The sequence below is a fragment of the Falco naumanni genome, chromosome 4 (assembly GCF_017639655.2).
Source record: "Falco naumanni isolate bFalNau1 chromosome 4, bFalNau1.pat, whole genome shotgun sequence".
In the NCBI taxonomy this organism is placed as follows: Eukaryota; Metazoa; Chordata; class Aves; order Falconiformes; family Falconidae; genus Falco; species Falco naumanni.
The window spans coordinates 80,427,195-80,449,075 of NC_054057.1; the positions used below are offsets into that span (position 1 = coordinate 80,427,195).

General features: G+C 39.5%; 1 protein-coding gene across 1 annotated transcript in view; it reads right to left on the bottom strand.

The window, feature by feature from the left end:
• BAIAP2L1 (BAR/IMD domain containing adaptor protein 2 like 1) overlaps positions 1 to 10,196 on the bottom strand; it is a 43,304-nt gene extending 33,108 nt beyond the window's left edge. Inside the window, exons 1-2 of the mRNA XM_040592024.1 lie at positions 9,985 to 10,196; positions 789 to 864 (exon numbers count right to left, since the gene is read on the bottom strand). Coding sequence (XP_040447958.1) covers positions 789 to 864; positions 9,985 to 10,035 — 127 coding nt within the window. The 5' untranslated portion in view covers positions 10,036 to 10,196. The remainder of the gene's footprint in view (positions 1 to 788; positions 865 to 9,984) is intronic.
• Between the last annotated feature and the right edge of the window lie 11,685 nt (positions 10,197 to 21,881).

Genomic DNA, 21,881 nt, shown 5'->3' on the forward strand with positions numbered 1-21,881 from the left:
AGGGAAAGATATGCAACGGACTTGAATGAAGCAAAATTAAGAGAGATTTTACACTGCTTTAATATGGTATCAGGCAGCTCAACAGGTCTGCAGTGGTGAAATGGAGCAAGCTCAAACAGGTCTTACAATATAAGCTTTGGGAACCTAGAGCCCAGTCTTGGAAACCCATTCTTAGATAGTTTCTCTGAAGTCAATAATAGAAGTACACAACCACATTACAAAAAGTTTGAGAGACTGGGTCCTTAGATTCAAATTTATTCATTCTCATTTTGATGCCATTAAAAAGGTACCATCAGGTTTAGAACAGACAAGAAAAAAGTAAGATTAATCCACTCCTGCAGCTCTTACTCATTCAAGTTGTTCTGTTACAGGGTTACTTAGGTAGCAATGTGTATAAGTGAGCAGGAACACATCTAAGAATATGAAATACTTTTAGAAGATATTTCCAGAAAAAAGGGACAAAATCTACTTTACAAAAAAATTTGGGGTTTTTTTTCCATTTTTATGATTATTCTAATGTGGGTTATTTACAGTTTATGTCCAGTTTATTTTGCAGCAGCTCTGTGCCTGAGCATTTGGGATGCAACTTCTGCAGAACACTAAGAAAAAAGAGGGGAGGGAGAAGGTACGCAAGTTTGGTGTTTGCGCTTGTGCTAGTTTTTGTTTCCTAATTAAACATCCAAAGTTCAACACGGAAATGAAGCTTATACGCAACCCTCACATCCCATATATATATATTTAAATGAAAATGAAACATTATTTCTAAAATTAGCACCTGGAAGACTTACCGTTAACAGCTTTTTCATAATTCTTCCCCAGATTTATTAAATTCCTCAGTCCTGGATTGAACTGCTCCATAACATTCTAGTCAACAGAGAACAAAATCTGTGTTATAACCAAGGCAATTCAACAGGGGATGAAATTATTTATCTCAGTGTCACTCAGGTCTAGTTTTATGTTTCATAGGTACAGCATACATCTGGCAAGTCTGTGGATGGATGAAAAACAGAAGCGTTGGGAGGAAGAAGAGAGCAAAGGATGGAAAGGAGAAGAAACTGAGCATTTATAAATCAAATTAAAAAAGATAAACTATTTCAATAGGCATAAAAAGGAATCTGGCTGTTAGTAATAAAAAAGGATGTTACATATGTCATCAAATTTTGCACAGATCCTTCTTTTATGGTAGGTGATAGTGAAATAACAATGAGGGAAAAACCTTTATCCACTGATTTTTTTCTGAAGTCAGACAATAAAAAGAACTTTCTGACAATGGTTCAAGATTTCCAGTTCTTAACCCCCTGCCTCACACCAAAAAAACTAATGCTGGGAAAAGGAAAAAATAAAAGAAAATAAATCCACCAGATATCTGATTAGGGGAAAATTAAGCACTTTATTCAACTTTACTTTTCTAAGTTACAGATAGCATTTAGGGAAATTACTTGGGCTTTTTGTTTGTTTGTTTGAAAATGCTGCATTTTCTTGTGAGAAGCTGTAGTTCTTTCAGAAAGAAAATGATGACTGACTTTAAGCAGAAGGAGAAAAAAAACAAACACCACTGCAGCTGCTTTGGGCGTTAAATACAATTATTGGCCGAAAAAACCAGAATCTGAAATCCAGCAGCTCCAAGCATGACTACTCTCATACCCAGCAAATTTTATAAACTGATGAAGTGGCAGAAATTATGAGTGGCAGTTTCATAGTGCAAGAAAACAGCTACACCATTAAACAGAAGTTTCAAGCTATTGCAGAAAGTAGAAAATAAGCTAAGCCATGAAGCATGAATGCAAATTTGAATTTGCCCAAATTTTGGGGGTGAAGAAGACAGGAAAAGAAGCTTTTGCCCACTCTGAAAAGGAAAATCACTCACAAAGTTTGAGTTGTGCCTAACAAGAAAGCTTCAGTTTCCCTCTTTCTGGGTCAAAGACAGTAACTCTTTCCTCTCCTTCCCAAATCAACATTCCCAAATTACTTTTATCCTGTTACAAGCACTGAAAAAAGAAAAAGGCTGACATGCTGATATAAACACAGTAGTTATTCACTCTTCAGAATCAGGCCCTTTAAGATGCCTTGAACACATGTAGCATAAATAGCTGTATTCCAAAATACTGGGTGTTTCAATTAACTTTTGAACAATGCTAAGTCTGAAAGAGACCTCTCTGAGCTTCACTTATTTGGTGACTTCTTAGTTTCTTCAGGTAGAATCGCTATCTGAATTAAAGACACAGCGTGTTTAACAAAACCCCCTTTGTTTGTATGTAGATAACAGTAAATTCTAGAATACTTGTTCAGAGGTAGTTATGTGCCTGGTCATTTAATAGTCAATTAACCACAATGTTCTATCCTTTCTTTTTTCTCTTTCATACAAGATACGATTTCATACAACACCAGCTCAGGAACAATTTGGTAATGAGAATATATGTATATAAATAAATAATATAAGCTCTGTATTTCCACAGAGGAGAACTTTAAAAGTTTTTGTAGATTCTAGACCTTCTTTTCCCAGAATTTGCCTAACAAAACTACAGCTGTGACATTACTCTAAAATTTTATCATGAAAGGAAGATCATGAAATACCTGAAGACACCATTCTGTTATGCTTACTATTTTTAAGACAATATTTTTGTGACACAACTCACATTTTTCTAGATACTGTTCACACAGCAGAATTTTCAAGTTCAAAAAATTCAAAACAGACTCATTCTGTTTATAAGAAATACAGGGCACAAGACAAGTGAAATAGTATCAAGCTTCTGTCTGTTATCCTACTAACAGAGTGAAAATATTTATATTTAGTACATATGTGGACCCAGAAAAAACAGGATACCATCACATTTGTCTCATTGTCAGGCAAGGTCATTCAGACAGAACTGTATTATTATTTTTCAAATCCAGCACTGTACCCAAATTCCAGTTAATTTAAAAAGTGAAGAAAAGAATTAACTCCAGATTTCACCAATAATACTTTAACAGTCATGTTCAGTAAAAAATTATAGATATTAAAAAAAGATATAAAACTATCAGGTTCTGATACTAGTGCAGTGTATAGGACATCAGAAGCAGACACAGTACAACACCTAACCCCACTGCCTTTATTTGTACAAATTAAATGCATCTGGGATTGTTTTCTGGTCTACACCATTAAACTCTTACGCACCCAAACATGATCACCGCAAGCAAACTACCTATTGTCCCCAGGCCCTTGATTTGTGTTAACTCACAAACCACATCCAGAAATCATTTGGGAAAGCGTGTTTCAGGTTGGGCCAACAATGCCAAGGGCTATTCTAACAACTTAACAGTATGGACTTTCAAGCTCTAGTGTCTGGGAACATCCCTCCTCCTGCCCCAACTCTTTAATTTCCTACTGTAAATGTTGCTGCTGTGCCTCTGTTGCCCTCCCTGTAGCTGAGGGCTTTTGCTCCAAGGTGTAAGCTGTCTCCTCCTACTCCAGTTTTTTTGCCATTTCTTCCCAGCAGTGTACTAAAAAGATGATGTCTGTTGGTATATATGGAGCCAGTGAATCACAAGGAAAAAAATAATGGGTAATTTAGAGGATTGTGTTAGGATAGAGTCCTCTATCTCTAGGATATGGGGGAGAAGAAAGGTGTATGTGACACAGAAAACGTGCGTATCCCGGGCACATAAGAATCCAAATGCCTTGAATTGCCATGCTATACTGAAAAGAATTTTCTTGGAAGACAGATCCTGCCCCTGCTTACCCTGCTCCTCGCAACAAGAACTTACAGACTAAAACCCTTACTGCCACCTACCCCAAAATTCTAACAGTAACATGATAATTATTGGACTTGAAATACTGATTTTTGGACAGACTGTCTTAAGAGGTTAAGATTCCAGCTTTCTTGAAATCTTCTATTTCATATTTCAAACAGAGAACAGTGATTACAGCTGTGTTTTCATGTAGGAGAAAGTAAACAAAACCCAACAGAAATGCCCTCAACAGCTCCCCTCTCTGAAGTCAGACCCCACTGCCCTTTACTTTCACTAGCCCACTTGATATATATTGGGTGTTTATGTATAGCAGATAAAGACCACACTGTGGAAACACAACAGGTCCACTGAAACACAGAGAATTCCGAGGAAGAGCTCCAGTACATCACATCTGCTCAACATATATGTAAAACTGCTGGGAAAGATGAAGAAACAATTTATAGCTCAGTGCCTTCAGTAGCTGGAAGGCATACAACTAATGGATCTTTTCTCCATCAGACCAAGCAGCCTCTGGAAGTTTGTCAGTGTTTGCACTGCCACAGTGGTTGATTGTTAGCAGAAGCGTCTGCACCAGTCTCTAGACGTGAACGCCCGAGAATCAGCAAAAACCTTCGCAATGGAAATTCCCCTTTGGAATTTGCTTGGTTTAACACAGTGTATGGTTAGCTGACCCTTGCAGTACTGTGCAAGGCTCATCTACTTTCCTGCTAAGGGTTCGTGTTTGATAGACAGACTTAGCTTCCCCCCTTTCACCCCCCTGCTGGCACTCCAAGATGATTTAATGAAATATTCTTAGATTTTCCTCTCTTCAACATTAGAAAGAAGCATAATATGTCTTTTTTTTTTTCTTTCTACTGAAGACTAGATTCTCAAAGGAAGCAAAAGCCTGGCTGTGCTTCTAGTGCTCTTTTTTTACAGTTAACCACTGTTGGCTGTCTTTGAAGTACTGTCCAGGAAGAGGTATCTGGAACACTTTTTCAAGAAGGGAAACTGTCACTGGCAACTCCCTCTTCAGGATCAGGTATAAATTTAATATTGCCAAGACATTTCACATCAGTTAAAGTGACTGTCGAGGTGGTTTTTTTTCAGTTTCAGAATGTATAGGGGAAAAAGAGCCACTCTGTAATCAATCTGTACAGCTGTTTTTTCTTATGATGTCTTACAGTTTTATAGCTTCTCTTACTTGCAGTTTAAGGAAAAGGTCATGAAAATTAGTGGGACTGAACACCAGCGCAAAATTGCAAGTCATACATGAAAGCCAGATCTCAAAACTTCTAAAGAAGGATAGACAGAGGAACAAAGAAGAATTTCTGGTCAAGAGAACCACTGATTTAAAATTGTCAGAAGTCTCAGAAAATTTCACAGTCTTGGTTTCTGCCATGCTGTACAAAGACATAAGAATAAAACTTCTATCTTAATCCAAACAGACATCACAAAGTAAGAAAAAACCTGGGAGAGACAAAGTGGTTTATAACACATCATTTGCCTGTACAGTGAGTGACACAAACTTGGCCTCCTAATTGTCAATCTAGTGTCCTATATTCTAGTGACACACTACCTCTCATGAACAGAATAATTAACTAGAAGAGGAGGCACGTGATCAGACCCTACAGCTTTCTATTATTTAGGATGAATGGAAATAAAGGGAAACACTTTCAACACAGGCAACTGGAAACATCATCTTATGCGGAGAGTTTTAGAGATGGCAAAAGTGACCTTCCAAGAAAAAGCATAAGAGAAACCTATTCTGGTCACTTGAGTTATTAAATCCTGATACAATCCGGTGTAAGAGTTGCAATGTGCCTTTCATCACATGAAATCAATGTGAATTAACCAGCCTGGCAGCACAGAGATGACTGAAGAGGAACAAGCCTTGCATTTCCACTTCTTGTGTACAGGCATCACATCTTCCGCAGTTCCTGGTAGTCTTATAAACAATGTTAATCTTCAAAACAAATGACAACCATTGTAGAAGTGCCTTCCTGTAAATGTTCAGCTTTGCTTTTTATTGAAAGACACACCTTGCAGAACAATAGCTCAGCAGGTATGAATACAACTAAACAATGCATAGACTCCCTGTAGTTTCAAGTTTACATCCTGCAGGCACTTTTGCTAGGGTGGATAACAATGTATTTGGGTAGAAATCTGGAATGTTGGCACAGAAAAATAGATATTGATGTCTAACATTACTCACATTACCATCACTATAGCTATTCACAGCTAACCTTTGTATAGCTACTAATAATTTAAATTGTTCTTCAATTTGGAGAACAGTAAAATTAAGCTTTTGGAAAAAGTCTTGAGTGTCACTACATTATGTCCAAGAACCCACTTGAGAAGATTCAAAAAGCCATACAGAAAATAAATCATGCTGTACTTTACCATACATAAAGCATTTTATACTTTATTGCATTTCAACTCCTCCTTTAGCTTTTGAAATCCACAACACAGTTTTTCAGAAGGGCACGATTAAGCCCTTAACACATCTCATGTTAAGCTATCTCAGTTGTAAGTTAGCTTAACAGTGGTTTAAAACAGGTTCAATAGAATGGAAAAAATAAATCCAAATGCCAGTGTTTATTCAAAAAGACTAATTCTTACGACTAATTATTAGTCAGCCTGATGGAACATGTCCTGTTTAAGGGAAACATTAATACATCATCCATCAGTGTGTTTCAAATACAAACTTTTTCAGGTTATGAACCTGAAAATATGACCCAGGATAGACTCTAAGTAGGTATAACTCTAAGTAAGATCAAAAGAGATCATTTCCACTAAGACAGACCTGGACTTTATACACACACAAACTCTCAAAGGCTCCTCTTCCCTCAAGTTAGATTTGTATTTCAGTGATGCAAAACAACAGCCTTACTGCAGCATGCGCTCGGATCATCAGTGAATTTTAATTTTGGTAAGTCAGTCCTGTAGTTTAATCTAATTGCAAGTCTTTTTAAAATATGGAAACATGGAATTCAGGGCTTTAACTGAATTTATCAGATAAGTTCCCATGATAAAACAATATAGCCTACCAAAATAATTCTGCATGCCCCTATAAAGAACACATGCCTCTCAGAACACAGCACTCCATTGAACAAATATTATTTCAAATTAAATTTAGGTTGATAATCAAAATTTCTGAGTAAGATTTACTTGAATACAGAGAAATACATATCTTTAAAATCCAAGATTACCAACAGCAATAAATTTCAGTTATCATCAAGAGCTCAAACCTCAAACTACAGGAGCAATAGGCGAGCTGCCTGCCCAGCCCTTAGCCCATACAGACAGAATGGCAGGTCTGCAACTCAGTACTTTCCTGTTTTTTCCCCTTTCCCCTGCACAGTGTGTATCATAGCCGGATGCCAAAGAGTTTTCCCCCACATGAAGCAGATAAAATGAAACTGTATGAGCTGCGGTGACACACCAACACATAACAACTTTCGCAGGGCTACTGTATGACATAGTCTGTGTCAGAGGGGGTCATACGACGTCCCCTCACAGCACGCCCCATCACTGCAGTGAGTTACAAGGGCAGGGCAATGTCATACCAGTGAACCTCTCAGCAGCTCCTCAGTAAAAGGGAGGCTCTTTAGTCATAGGTGCCCACACCCTTAGGCTTCATTTTGCACGTGCCATTCCTATCATGCATTAAAGTGATTCTTCAGGTATTACATAAAGAGTAAATGTCAGCCTTGATTTTTGTGTGCACACATACACGTATTTGTGGATTATGTTGTTTATTTAGTCAGGTTAGCTAAAAAATGTTGAGGTATTCACTTTCCGATGTTGTTGCCAACAAAAAGGACAAACAAGATAAAAATACAAGGGCATTACTTAGCCACCTGATGACTTCTGAAAGTATATTCTGAAGCTTTGCAGAACACAAGTTACTATGTATTTAATAAATCCAATGGATTAGCACTGTAAGAAAGGACAAAAAAATCCCAAAACCAGAACAGACTAGCAAGGCATTCAACTTAATTTTCTATTATTTTTCCAGGTCACCCAAAAGTAGACTTTTTTTTTTTTTTCTCCAGAAATTGAAAGCCTGTGTTTGGTCCTGCAGCACACAGATGCCATCGCTACACTACATCAAATTTGTTTCCCCAGACCAAGTCTTACAGGTAGGTGAAACGAAAACACTGCTCCTGATTTTATCAATACCAGCATGGTGCTTTAAGCACTGTATTGCTAGGATAGCACACAGCAAAAGTATAAGTTACATGAGCATTATCAAACAAAAGGAGACCATGCTCACCGAGCAGTCCAAAGCATGGCACAAAGAGGTGTTCGTTTGTTTTAGATGAGGGAGCTGTGATTACAGTCACAGCAAATGCTGACTACACAGCCTAGCGCTCTCTGCCCTTAAGAGCAGCTATTTTCAAGTTTCTTCAATTTTGATATAGAAATAACTGCTTTAAAGTAGACCCAGAATTCACTCTCTATCTGAAGCAGCCTTTATACCTTATCTGGATAAGGTTTCAATTTTTAATGAGGGCAGGGCAGGAGGGTTTCCAGGCCCATGAGTACTAGCTATGTGATGCAAAGACCTCTCAAAATACCCACACAGAAGACATTTCACCACACTATCAATATTAACTTTGCATTCCTGTGTTTTTGCTGGTTGTTTCAGTCTTAACTATCCCTTTGAATTAGTTTTAAAAAGAAAACAAAAGGGTAAACTTTCCCAGGAAATAAGTACTGAATAACAGGGAAGGTTTTGTTTATTTAGAGATCTGTCATTCCTTTAAAGCCTATTTTATATTATATCCATTAAAACACACAAGAGATTTTCTTTCCTCTCCTCTGTAAAACTGTTTTAGCTATATTCTGGAAGTCAATAGACAGGGAAGGACATTACTTTGTCAACACAGCCCTGGCCAGTCAGCTTCCCAGGTTTCTCCTCTGTGAGCCTGTATTTACAGGCAGCTTTTCTGAGAAAAAAAGAATTTGTTTGCTCATGGCCTTGCCACGAATGTAACTGATATCAAAAAGCACCAGACCATTTAAGATGACCTGCACTGATTCTAGAAGACAAAATTTATAGTCAAGTAATATTATTTTTCAGTGGTTTTGCATGAATTTGTGTCCAAGTCCAAAGAAAGTAAACAGCAAATGCAATGTGATACCAATATGACTACCTGAAGGAGTAAAGTTGACTTAAGTGTGTTGGAGAACAACAAAACTAACAGCAAAGCACTCTAGTAAATATTTTGAGACCTTTAAATGACAATCGAGTGTTTTCATATTTCTGAAGATGTTGTTAATAAACCCGTAAGATTTAGTGAACAGTAAAAAAAAAAATCTTCCAGAAAGCTTTTCTTTGGGCTCAAAGCTGCAAATGCATCGCAGCTGGAAGTTCATTTGCATGATTAAACGCACTTGCAGGTTTAACTGCTTTCTCTAGTACAATACACCGTACAGAAGATTACGGATCCAACAGTGCCACTGAAACACCAAAAGTATGATTCTTAAGGGTATTCTGCCCAATTAAATATGCAAAATATTTTTCATTCTACAAATAACGAGGCATTTTGGAAAGTTTAAAAGTCTACCGACATAAATGGGACTACCCTCACCAGTCGGTGGTCTGAGGCAGTGCTAGGGTGTACCATCATAAATTCAATTAGCAGCTGGGTTCGCGTGCAAGCAACTGAATTCAGCGTTAAGCCGCGTTTAGGCTCTGGCCTGCATGAAGAAACGGTTCAAGCACAGGACCACAAGCACCAGGATCCCCACCTCATCACTATCAAAACACGCCGAGGGAATTAATGGCTCGCTGGAGAGCTGATCCTGCTGCAGAGGGAGAAGCCAGCCTTAACGCCTGCCTTGTCCCGCAGCCGCCGCTCCCGGCTGCACAGCGGCCCGGCCCACCGTGCCCGCGGCCGTGCCCCGCCGGGGTGAGGCACAGCCCCGCCGCCCGGGCCACGCCGCCGGGGGGGCGCCAGGCCTCCCCCCGACCCCCTCCGGGTTACGCACAAGCCACCCAGCTCCCACTCTGTGACACACTGGGACGGGCGAGATTACTCACAAGGGAGGGAAAGAGGGCGGGAAAAGGGAAAAAAAAAAAGTTTGCTCCCTTTCTGCGTGAGGAGCCGTGGCTGTCCCGAGCCTCCCGCCGGCCTCATCTGTGGAGAGACGGGCAGCGGCCCCCGCCTCAGCCGCCGGCGGTGCCGGCCAGCGGGGGCAAAGGTGGCCGCCACCTCTCCTCAGGCGCGGCGGCGGCGGGCAGCCCCCTCGCCGGCCCGTACTCACTTTGTAAGTGCTCTCCGTCAGCTTGTTCACCTCCTCAGGGTCCCGAGACATGGTGCCGGCGGGGAGGCGGCTGGTGGGCAGAGCTTCGTCCCCTGGAGAGCGCCTCGGCCCTAGCCCCGCGCCACCGCAGCTGGCTCGGCTTCTCCCTCCGCCGCTAAGAAACTGTCAAAAACTTGTGGAACCAGCCGGGCAGGGCCGCCGGGGCGGGGCCTGCGGGGCCGCGGCTGCCTGACGCGGCAGGACTGGCTCGGCGGGCGGGGTGCGCCTGGCCTCAGCGGGGCGGGCGGGCGAGCGAGCGGGCGGGCGGGACGGCCGCCTGGCTTCCACCTGAGCCGCCGCCTGCTTCGTGCCGCCGCTCCCGCTCCCGCGGCGGTAGGCGCTGCCGGGCTTCCCCTGCGCGGCCTCGGCAGCCCACGGAGCAGCCGGTGCCTGGGCCGTGTGGAGGCCTCTTCAGGCGGCAGAGCTGCTGCGGGAGCTCAGCGAAGTCGGAGGTGAACTGTTCCTCCCGACAACTAAACGACTGTTCTGTAAGAATTAATTCATTAGTCTTGTCAGAGTTATTTAGCGTAGCCGTAGCAGTGCTGGTGAGGCTGGGGATGGTCCCCTTTCTCCCTTCCACAGCAGCCCCCCATGAGGGAGAGGCGTAGAGGTTTCCTCAGAGCCTCTTGGGCCAGGACAAAACTGTTTTTCTCCTGAATCCTGGAGCAGTGTGCCACCCGAGCTTTGTGCTACACGCTCAAGTTTTCTATTTCTTTTAAATATATAGCAAAAAAAACCGGTGCCCACAGTCATCTTTCCTCTGTGAAATGACTCATGAGGCCTCCAGGGGCGGGGGGAAGGAAGGCTGGAGGGTGCTATAAATTTTTGTGGCCCATAAATTATCCAGAGATGGTGAGATTAATTTAAAGTACGCTAGCCGGAATATCTTTCCGATAATGTAATACCAGCACTATCTTGAAGGACTTGGTGGGGATTCCATAACCTTGGGTATTTACAACTTGGGCACAGTGCTATGTATTGAGTGTGTGAGGCGTAATCACCATCCTTAAACACTGGACATCCTTCTCTTGGTTGCTTTCTCTCCATTTCCCCTGCTTTATTGTAGCAATAAAATCATGGCAGGCATGCAACAAAAAGTGGACTTGGAAGAGAACCCTAGATGTTGGACTCTGGTGTGGGAGGAGGTTGTTATCAGGTTTCGAGAGTTGTAAAAATGTTTTCGTTCAAGCATGTGGAGATGTTTACAACGGCAGTTTACCTTCTGGGGAAAAAAGTGGGCACTTAAAGAGTGTTATCTTGAATACAGCTAAAATGCTGGGCAGAGAGGGAGACTTCATGCTCCTAGGTAAAGTCTTTGGAGGCTTCTGGTGTTTATGGTGTTAGTTGCCTTTCTGTAATAATCCAATCTATGATGCTGTCCTATAGGTATAGTGAATTATTTTGGGGCCAAGTCTGCAATTTACGTTCCTATTAAGCAGTGCTTGCTTATACAAGCAGCCCTCTTGAATGTGACATGGCTGCTTGCCTGAGCATGGGATGAAGAATTGCACAGTTTATTCCTAAGTCTTTTGTCTGAAGAGTTCTTTACAACTCTGGAAACACACTGTGCCTCGGTACTACTGCTTTTGTGTTACCTTATGCCAATGAAAGGATATTTCTCCCTAACAGGCTGGCATTCAGATTTGAGGGAGCAGATACCCAAAGGAATATGTAGAAAAGGAGTTTTTCTTCCCTGACTCCTGCTAAAGGAGCTGGGCGTATGTTGTGTAGCAGGGAGTGTAGTATTCCCGTTAGGGGCAAAGCTTATTTCCTCTGGATGTTATGGAGCTCTAGGAGCTCACCTAGGATTCAGTGTTTGTTTCCAGTTGGTGTGCTAAGTTCAGTCATAGTAAGCGACAATATACGCATTGATGAAATATGGATATCAGAAAGAAATGACATGGATGATTAATGTAGGCGGAATTGGTTAAAAATGTTGATACTTATATTGTGGGAATGCTCAACATTTCACAATATACATTTCTAAAGGTCTTTTTACTTCATAAGCAGATGTAAATATTTTAAAGGTCTACTGAACTTCATATTTTCTTGTGTTCTTGACCTTTGGTGTTAGTTTCTGCAGTTGTCCTGTATATACAATTTTTAGAGTTTTTATGTAAACTTTTCCAAGTTTTTAGTGCTGTAAACTATTTTAAAAAAGGAAAATAAAGATTGAAATTAATAATACAATTATGAAGTAGTGGAGAAAAAAAAAAAAAAAGACAAGAAGAAAAAGCAGTTTTTAAACTACTTTTAAGATTTTAAGATTTTTGGATTAAAGAATCCGAAGTGGGAAATCAAGTTAGCAAGGAATAATCCTCAGTTTGGGGTAATGTTTCTATTAACTCTTCTACATACAGGTTAAAATAAAAATGACCATGAATAGTTGAGGCAATTAACATAGGAGCAAGTGTTAACAGATGGAAAAAAGCAGGACTGACCTCTCATTAAAAGTAAAAGAATTAGGAATGGTTTCTTTCAATTTCTGAAATAAGCATTAGAAGTAATAACTGAACGAATCATTATAAGAGTAGGTTGTGTGTTTATTGAGGAAAAAAGCAACAACATGCTTTATTATTGAAATTAGATGCGAGTATAAAAACTATAGTGTAAAAAATAATTTTAATGTCTTTATTCATGTTTTCCTTTGTCACCATAGTTGTCTATTGTTTTTCCCAAATCTTGAGAATCTTAAAAATGTGTACAGCATTTGGAAACATCTGTTTTCTTTCTGTTGTGGTGTTAGAAATATTTTATGTATCAAACATAATAGTAGTGTTATTGTGTTCTAGTTTAGTGTTGTGTTTTACTGTGTGACTGAAAAACTTAAATCTTGACAGGCAAATCCAATTCTCAGTTACAAGTACCTGGACTTTAGCTGTAAATCATAAATTTTCAAATTCACTCAGAAGAAAAGTCTGCTTGGGTTTGTAATATAAATACAAATATTTTATTCTCTTAATAGGGAGGTTTTGATCTTGCATTATATTAAGGTTAATGTTATGTTACTAACTTAGCTGGAATTAATCCTGATGTGTGCAAACAACATGAACTTAGAACGGTTGAATGAGATCTTATTTTTGCAAGTTACTTAAGGATGCTCTTGCATTTAAATGTGAGTGCAGTAGCCCTCTAGAAACATACCAAAGTGTTTTGTCTGATCAGGACAGAATATTTAATAGCCTGCAAAACCGAAACCTTAAGGAATACATCTTTATACTCTGTTGCCTACATGCTACTTTAAGCGTTTATAATAACTAATATGAGATGTTTTGGGTTTATCATATTCATCAATAGCACTGAATTTTGGGTGCAGCAGTGTTTGAGTGCTCAGGGTTGTGCAATCTGGAATATTCTTAGACTCTAAAGAGTACTTGCTAACTTTTCTCTGGGGAGTTCAGAGCAGAAGTCTAGCTGTGATCAGTAATCATAAATGCTGTCTGAACTGATTGGAACTAAAATTAATCTGATTACCTTTTTTTGACACTTTTAACATACTGTTTTGTTGGCCAGAAAAGACAAAGAAGGAAATATTCTTACTTTGGTGGTGAAGCCGTCTTGTGGTATAATTATGTCTGTTGACGCTGTCTTTGTACTGCACCTCAAGCAATAACTGCATCTCAGGAGTAATTCAGATTAGAGGGAACCTGGCAGGGTAGTAGCTTACCTGATCCAGTCTCCCATCAGAGTAGGGTTAATTTCAGCATTAGGTTGCTCAGGGCTTTGGCCAGTTGAATTTCAAAGCAAAAGTTGAGGAACAGAACTGAAATAGCTCAGTTTGAAACAACACGTAACTCGGCAAATAACAAATACAACACTGTAGAGTGGTTTTTTTATGTGGGGCTACCCCCCTGAGCTATGTTACACATCCAGCCGAGTTGCCTATTCTTAGCAGACATCCTCCATGTTGTAACTAGAGCTTTGATATTTGACTGTAACATGTTGCCTATAGAGAAAAAAAACCTCTCCATCCTCACTACTCATCATTCTGCCTCACATAACACTTTCCTGTTGTCAAACAAAGATTTGTAGGCCTATAATTACAGTCTCCAGCAGACCCCTTGATAGTGGCCGTTTAAAAGAGACGACTTGGACTTCAGCATCTCCTGCTCTAGTCCTTGCAATGGGTAAGATGCTCCTGGCCTTCCACAGGTACATAGCTAACAGGAGCAGCCAGGCGCAGGGACTGGCTTGGAGCTGAGGCTGTCTGGATCTGAACTTAACTTCCTGCATGTATTTCTGTGAAATGCAATCTCTGGGCCTGAATCTAGCAGTTGATTCCACATTGGCCAAAGGCAGAATTGCATAGGTTTGTTAGCAAAACTGCTGGCAAGGGACTAACCCGAAGTAAGTGTTTGTATTTATTCCATACAGAAGACCAGTTCTCCTCTGGAGCGTTTAAGCTTTGGAACATGAGTTCCAATAAAAATCTCCCCATGCATTGTCAGCTTTACAGAATTGAAACTGTAATGACAAAAAGGTATTGTTAATATATCTTTTGAAAAAATACATACTCAGAAATATTCCTGTGAATAAATGTATGTATTTCTTTAAAATAAGTAATATTTTGATGTGTGATTGTTTTCTGTAAGTGTCCTATTTGCATCTCAGTGGCATATTTAAATATTCTTTGGAAATTATTTAAGCATGCTGTAATGACCCATTAATGTCACCTCATCATTAGATCTTTAACACGTGTTTTAAATAGCTTAATATGACTGTAACTAATTACATAGATTGTGGCTAAGCAGCAATCACATATGCATGATATTAGCCAGCTGTGGCCTATTTCATTCCCTGTGGTCATTAGCAGATGTTTAACTTGATTAAGAAAAAAAAACACAACACAAAGGTACACAGCATGTTATTTAGTCATAACAAAAATCGTTCAGAGTCAGAATAAAATTGCCTTAACAGGAAATTAAAGTGACTCTACCAGCTTGTTTTTCTGATTGAGATATATATTTTGTCCTGTGTTGACACTGATAAGGAATTTTTCGAGCATTTTAGCATTTTAATCCCCTTCAAGCTGACAATACAAAAGCACACCAAAACTTACAGAAACTCTCACAAAAATTTGAAATAATTTATATAAAACTTTTGAAGCCTTACTGAAGCTTTTGGTCTGATTCAGCTCTAGTTAGTTAAATAGATTTACTCCATTTTTAAACTGATGCAAGCACACACAAAATCATTTATTTCCCTGTTGTTCATTGTCCTGGGCTGGTTTCAAAGCAAATGAGCTGTAACTCGGACCCAGAGGTCAATTCAATAAGATACTTAGCTCTCTGATCAAGGAAGACACTTGATTACATGCTTAATTGAAACATGTAATTAATTCGCTGTACTTTAGTGAGGGTGGTGGGTGGGAATCAAAGAGGTCCAAAGTGCTTTTTATGAACTCTTCTTTCTCCAGACTGAAAAAGGGACGATGGTTTTGTCTTGGGACATGAATGCTTTGGATGCTTGTATTTTGTGTCTTAATTGTCCCATGTTGCAAATTATTTTGACAATATTATAAGAGTAATTATAATCTGATTTCTTCATTATGGTTTATTTTTTGAGATTTGAAAGTATATATGGTATAAAAGAATGCATTTTTAAAGTTTACTTGGAAGATTGCTTAGGATTTAGACAAAATTTAGCATTCAAGGGAATTTAATGGGCAGTACTGTTAGCAATGCTAATCTTTTTCTGCTGCTAATTGAAATATTTATCAAAAACTTGTTATACCCTCACATTTTGTAAACGGCTCATTTTTTGCTGAAAGATCTGCTTACTTGAATTCGTGTGCTGTATCCACTAGATGGCAAGCAAGCTATGCACTATGGAACAAAATAAACTTGCGTAATCTACTCGAGGCTTTCTTGAAGTGCTTTATAATGTAACAAGATAGATACTAGTGGTAAGTAAATGCAGCAGCCTTTATATTGCTCATATGCAGCCTTGGAATTTTGTCTCAAGAGTGTAAGTGCTGTTAGGATGTTCATGTTGTTGAAATCTAAATATGCCTTGGGATCTGTAACTTTATTTTGAAGTCAACACTAGTAGCAAGCCAGCATTCTGGTGAAACTCATGTTACAAACTTCTAATCCATTTAGGTTCCAGATGACTCATTCCAAAAACACAGTATTTTAAATAACTGCATATTTGTTATTTTCTCTTTTGTAATTTGTCAGCTGGGGATTAACTAACAACAGGTGTACTCTCTTCTAAATGGATAAACTGGTTTTGCCTGAGGCTGAGTGTAGAGTACTGCCGCTAAACATAGCATCTGCACATTGCTGATCTTAGTAATATAAATAGATTGAGTATTATAACCACAGTAAGAATGATCAGTGTTTGCCATGGGCTAGAATATAAAGACCTTAACTGGAATGTGATACTGTTGCTGGGCTGGGAACTAAATGTGCACCAGGTGTTAAGTAGCATGTCTGTGAGTATTTTCAAAGAAGTCAAATGTGAATTTTGATGCTGTCCTTACCTCTTCCTTTTCACAGCTAGAAAAGGATAGAACAAGTACATGATACTGGTAATTTGATTGTACTTGAAAAATGGCAAAAATCCTAGAACTGCGTTTCCATACTGAAAAGAAACTTGTAGCTTATTAACCCCTCTCTTTCATGCAGCCTTACTGTAATGGGGAATTACTAGAAAAATGTTCAGGGAAAAGTATTAATAGTAAACAATTCAAAGAAAATACCATTACATTCTTCCTGTAACTTGACCATTTAGTTGTGAACATTTTTTAGAAGCTGTGCTGCTATCAAAAAAAGGAATCAGTTTTTATTTTGTGGTAATAAAAATACGATGATTCCAAACCCATACATGGATATTTTTGGATTGAACCATACTGAAGTTTCTTTGTATGGACTCCTTATGAGCCTGCCTTCTTATCTTATGTTCAGTTGCCGTTCCAGGAAGCTGCTCAAGTAGAATATAACACTGCTGTGCCTGCCCACTCCTTGTTTCTAGACACCCACTGGCTAGTGGCAATACTAGCAATGCTTTCTAGAAAATGTATGGGCAGTGACGGTTGATGCTCAACAATGCAAACCTTGGGAGCGATCCATGCAGCCTATGATGGATTTTCCTAATCACGCCTATCACAAGCATGTGGGCAACCTGATGGCGTGTACTGAGTGTGCCTCCACAGCAGACTCCAAAGCAGATGCTGACAGTTACTGTCTCCTCTTGAGGTCTTGCATCTGGCATGCAAACCATCTGAGAAGGTAGATGGTTGGAGTCAGTGGGGTGTTCTACAAAGATGAGAAGATGATGATTAGATTAGACTGGTGAATGCAGCCTTGGAGATTTTGACGAAGAGGATGATTAATCTGGTTGTCTGAAAGATGGTAGCTCCAGGGTCACTACCTCACTTCTAGTCACATTGAGATTGGGAAAATAGCATGGTTAGGGTAGTTATGGTGATTACAAGTGGCTTTTCAGCTTCTGATTAACAGTCTTAATTGTAGTCAATATAGTTCCTGTGGATTTGCTGAAAGTTTGGCTTGACATTCATAATTTCTGCTCAGTTTTCCCATTTGAAAATAAAAAATGTGGGCTGTATCAGCAGGAGTGATTCCTAGCCTCAAGGCAAAGTGGTGTGGGATGGCTCAAATCCACGTGGTTCTTGGTGGGGTTGCTCTAGGGCATACTGACTGCATCCATGCTGGCCAGCACTTGGTTTGGGTCACCGCTGGGCTCCACCCATAGGGCTGTAAACCCTTAACCATTACTTTGTTTTGTGTTTTTCAGTTCAAAGGGTCTGCACTGATCAGGGGGCTGTGTTGTAGCTTGCCTGAGTACCATTTGTGTGGGATGATACTGCAAGTACAAAGTGCGTGCCCTGGGGCTTGGCAGGAGGGCTGTGAGAGTCTGAGGGTGGATGCTCCACTGTGTGCTGAGTAGAGGCAGCTAAATCCAATGTGATTGTATTTGTTTGGCCTTTAAGGTGGGTCCTTGCAATGAGCTTTTCTCAGGGTGCAGCTCAAATTTAGTTTTAAACGTAAGGTAACAGCAAAAGAGATCCTGCATGTAAAGTAACGCGTGTTATGTAGATAATAAAGGAGACTGGTATCTAGGAGTGAACTAAGGAGCTTATGTGTCAGCCTCACCTGACATGCAAGGAAAAAAGAGCACTTGGCTTCTGATAACTGTGCAGTGTGCCACTGACTTTGTGTAGGGTTCGAAGGCATAATTCTTCCATAATATTAAGCCAGTGGATTATTAGAGTTGTACATACATTATTAGGTAAGAATTGTTTGAGTTATGAAACAATATAGACAGCTGCTCAGTTGTATGGCTTCTGAGGAGGAAGCTTTTTACTATTTCTTTTGTCCTTCTCACATAAGGACTGTAGTTTCAGGGATTCCTGGGGATCTTTTAGAACTAACTGCCCTGGAACCAGAGAACCTTGCACCTGGATGCAGGAGATAAATGGAGTTGCTCCTATGCTGCATATTACTGCCGCTCCACCCTAGAATTCACTGAATCAAATATCTAGATTTTAATTAACTTCAAGGGTTTCTAATTGGATGATATGTTAAATTTCTTTTTTGTATAGAAAGCCTGTACAATACTGCTTGTCCAAACTAGGAAAGAAGGCGTGTAGTAGATATTTTTTTGACCAATCTTATCTGTGAGATTCATGTCATTCTGTTAAATTTAGGACAAAATTTTGGTTAAACTAGAATCAATGGAGTTTTTGATGTATTTCATTGAAGCTCAGCTTTCATTTTTATTCTCTTGATTTGTGTTAAACTAAGTAGTGTGAACTTTTAAGACAGAAAATAGTTCCTCAGGAACTTACAGTGATAGGATTTGTGAAACATACTTTGATACTATTTTCTCCTTTGACTCTTAAAAAATCAGGAGACAGCTGTTGTACACGCAACATTTTTATTGCCTGCTTTTCATCAATTGGTTGTGCTATGTATGGAGATGGAATTTCTTTGTAAAGCTGTTTTTCATTAGTATAAAGAAATACATATACTTTGCAGCTAAAGCCTTATATAAAGTTTTATCTCTCTGCCCACATTGTTACTATTGTAATACTGCTTAGCAACTAAAAGTAAATCAAAAGAACAGCAATGAAGAACCACTCAAATCCCCTCTTTATGATACAGAGAAGGGCCTAAGCTGCAAAATTCAGATATCAATTTGGATCTGAAATTTTCAGAAGTTCAGGGATCTGCCATTGGTTTTATACTTTGAAGTGAGAAAAGTGGTCAGAGTGACCTGGTTCTGCTTTTGCCCAAGACACAAGGTTGGAACAAAAGTATTACCATATATAGTAGTGAATTAAAAAAAACCAATTACGATTGTCCCCTTTTTTGGAATCCCCAGAGAAGATGCAATATTTTACTGGGTGCTTATTCCAGATCAGTATCCTAAGTCCCCTTCCTCCCCCAGCTGACAGAACAGATGGCTCATCTATCTCCTACAATTTCTGCATCTTTCAAAATCGACGCTGTGAGGAACTGGGGATAGATCTTTCTTTCAAGAAGTTCTATACCTCTAGGCCATTTTAATTCTCAACTTCATGGCTAGCACTTCAAGTAACACTTGAAGTATTAACCTGTTTTGTTGAATTTTCTGGAAATTCCTAAGGAATGAGGTGGTGTGTAGAATTAATACTGCTGATGAAAAAAATATCAATAGAAGTAGTACTTCTTCAGCACTGCAGGGGAAATGTGCAGGGAGAGTATCTACAACTTCTTTTCCTGAAATTTTATTATATAAGCGTGTAGCCTTTCAGCAGCAGAACTGTATTATTGGGAGACCTGTGGGGAGCGTGACCAGTTTGGGTCTGTCTATTTCCCGCAGATGGCTGTTCAGGCAAAAAAGAACATTGCAAATTACAAAGGTGAGATAAGAGCTGTAACAGTGCAACAATTACAACATCACAAGGACTGCTTGTCCTCAAGGAGAGGGCTGAAATCTGGGTTTATTATGGTTGGCTATGTATGCATAATGGAATAATGCTTATAAAAGAATAAAAGCATCCTTGACAGTCAAGGACCAAAATCTGTACTCATGGAAAACAAAAAGGTGAAAGATAAACAGCACTGTAGCAAATGGACAGGGAGATCTTGAACACCTTCATTAGTAGCAACAGTGAAACTAAGTACTGGAATAACTGCAGGCAAGGAGGAGGAAAAAGGATAGCTAATATCCTTTGATTTTCTTTCACTGTGGGGAATTTTCAAGACTTTGGGAGAACTATGGCAACTACCTAGCATCATCTCAGGAAAGACGTCAAAATGACCAAGTCAAATGGGCTGTGTAATTGGGAATTTAAACCTATGCATTGCTTACACTGATAGGTAACTTTTTAGAGAGAGAAATGAACATTTTATTATGGTGATTCACCAGCTAGCAACTGGATATTTTCCCCAAAATACTCAGAAATATTCAGCTGCTAAGTGCAGCCAGCAGTTCGTGCTGTTTGGGTAATTTCGATGGGCTAATATAAAAATGTGTAATATTTTGTTAGCTCTTAGTTTCTAGACAATGTGGGCCAAAATCACATCTTGCCTTCAGCAGCAGCACAAAGTAGTTGAAAAGGCAGCCAAAGCAGCTAGGTAGGATTTCCACTTACATAGGAGGAATCCCTCAGTAACAGACAAGTACCACAGCAGCTTAATGTAAACTCTTCCCAAGTGTCCAGTCTGTTGAAATTCCTGAGCAAAAGAGGTGGAGGTTTGTTTCTGAGTTACTCAGTTATCAGCACTGTCCACCAAGAAGGTGGGTAGCAGCACACGAGTTAGGGCAACACTGTAGCCTGAATTCTGTTTGATGTTAATGTTGGTCTGACTCACCATGTGGTGTAGATTCTACCTCAGCTGCAGTGGAGTTTGAGGTCTGAAAAGGGAGCTCCCTGGCAGCCACTCAGCCAGTAGTGTCAGATGCAGTGGAATCAGGTATGCTTCAAATTCTGAGCTGCTGCTGTTTTGTCAATTTTTAGTCAGTCTCTCACTTTGTTTCTTTAATTTTCAATTTGTCCTGGCCCACCTACAGCTACTATTTGCCAATATAATAAAATGAAAATACTGTATGAAATAAACCACATACAAACTAAAAGAAGTCCTGTTCCCCCTTTTCAGATCTCTTAACATTATGTTCCCTTTCTCCTTGCCTTTCCTGCTCATTTTAGAGCTCTTTCCCATTTCAAATTCTCTCTTCAGTTGTTGATTACAGATACAGTATTTCCTATATCAAATTCAGAGCTATAGAAATAGGCCACAACGCAGAAAATATTTTAGAGAGGGACTGGTTTAGTTGAGTTAGTGAGGTTATATGTTGAAGAATATTGATATGTTATTTATTTATCTGCAGGGAATTGTTAGTGAAGTTTCTTGTTTATGCCCTCTCACTCTTTCTGGTGACTCATGCTCACTTGTTTCCTGACATTGTAGTGACCATGTAGAAATATAATGTGACCTAAATAGCTCAAATTCATTACAACACGATTATCATGAAGCAAGAGGGCTAGCAGATATATTTTAAAATGAGAATGTAATATAGATAGGTAGCTCTTTATTAAATGAAAGTGCAAAACTCTGAGCTACGTTGTTATTAAGTTAAGGCAACTAGGTTTTCAGCATGATTTGTGTACCTGCTGTACATGCAGTGATGTGAAATAAGCTGGAAGCATCATCCTTCCCACTACTGCCTCCTGCTTTTATTGATTTAAGTAAGGCTCTTGGGTATCTGATTCTATCTTGATGCCTGAAGATTTATTCATATAACTCCCCATGCATGAGCGTGATATTATACCACTTGTTCTCTAGGGAAAATAATTAAGTGAATTACTAACGCATAAAATGCTCAAGTTAAAATGCTTAAATATTCCA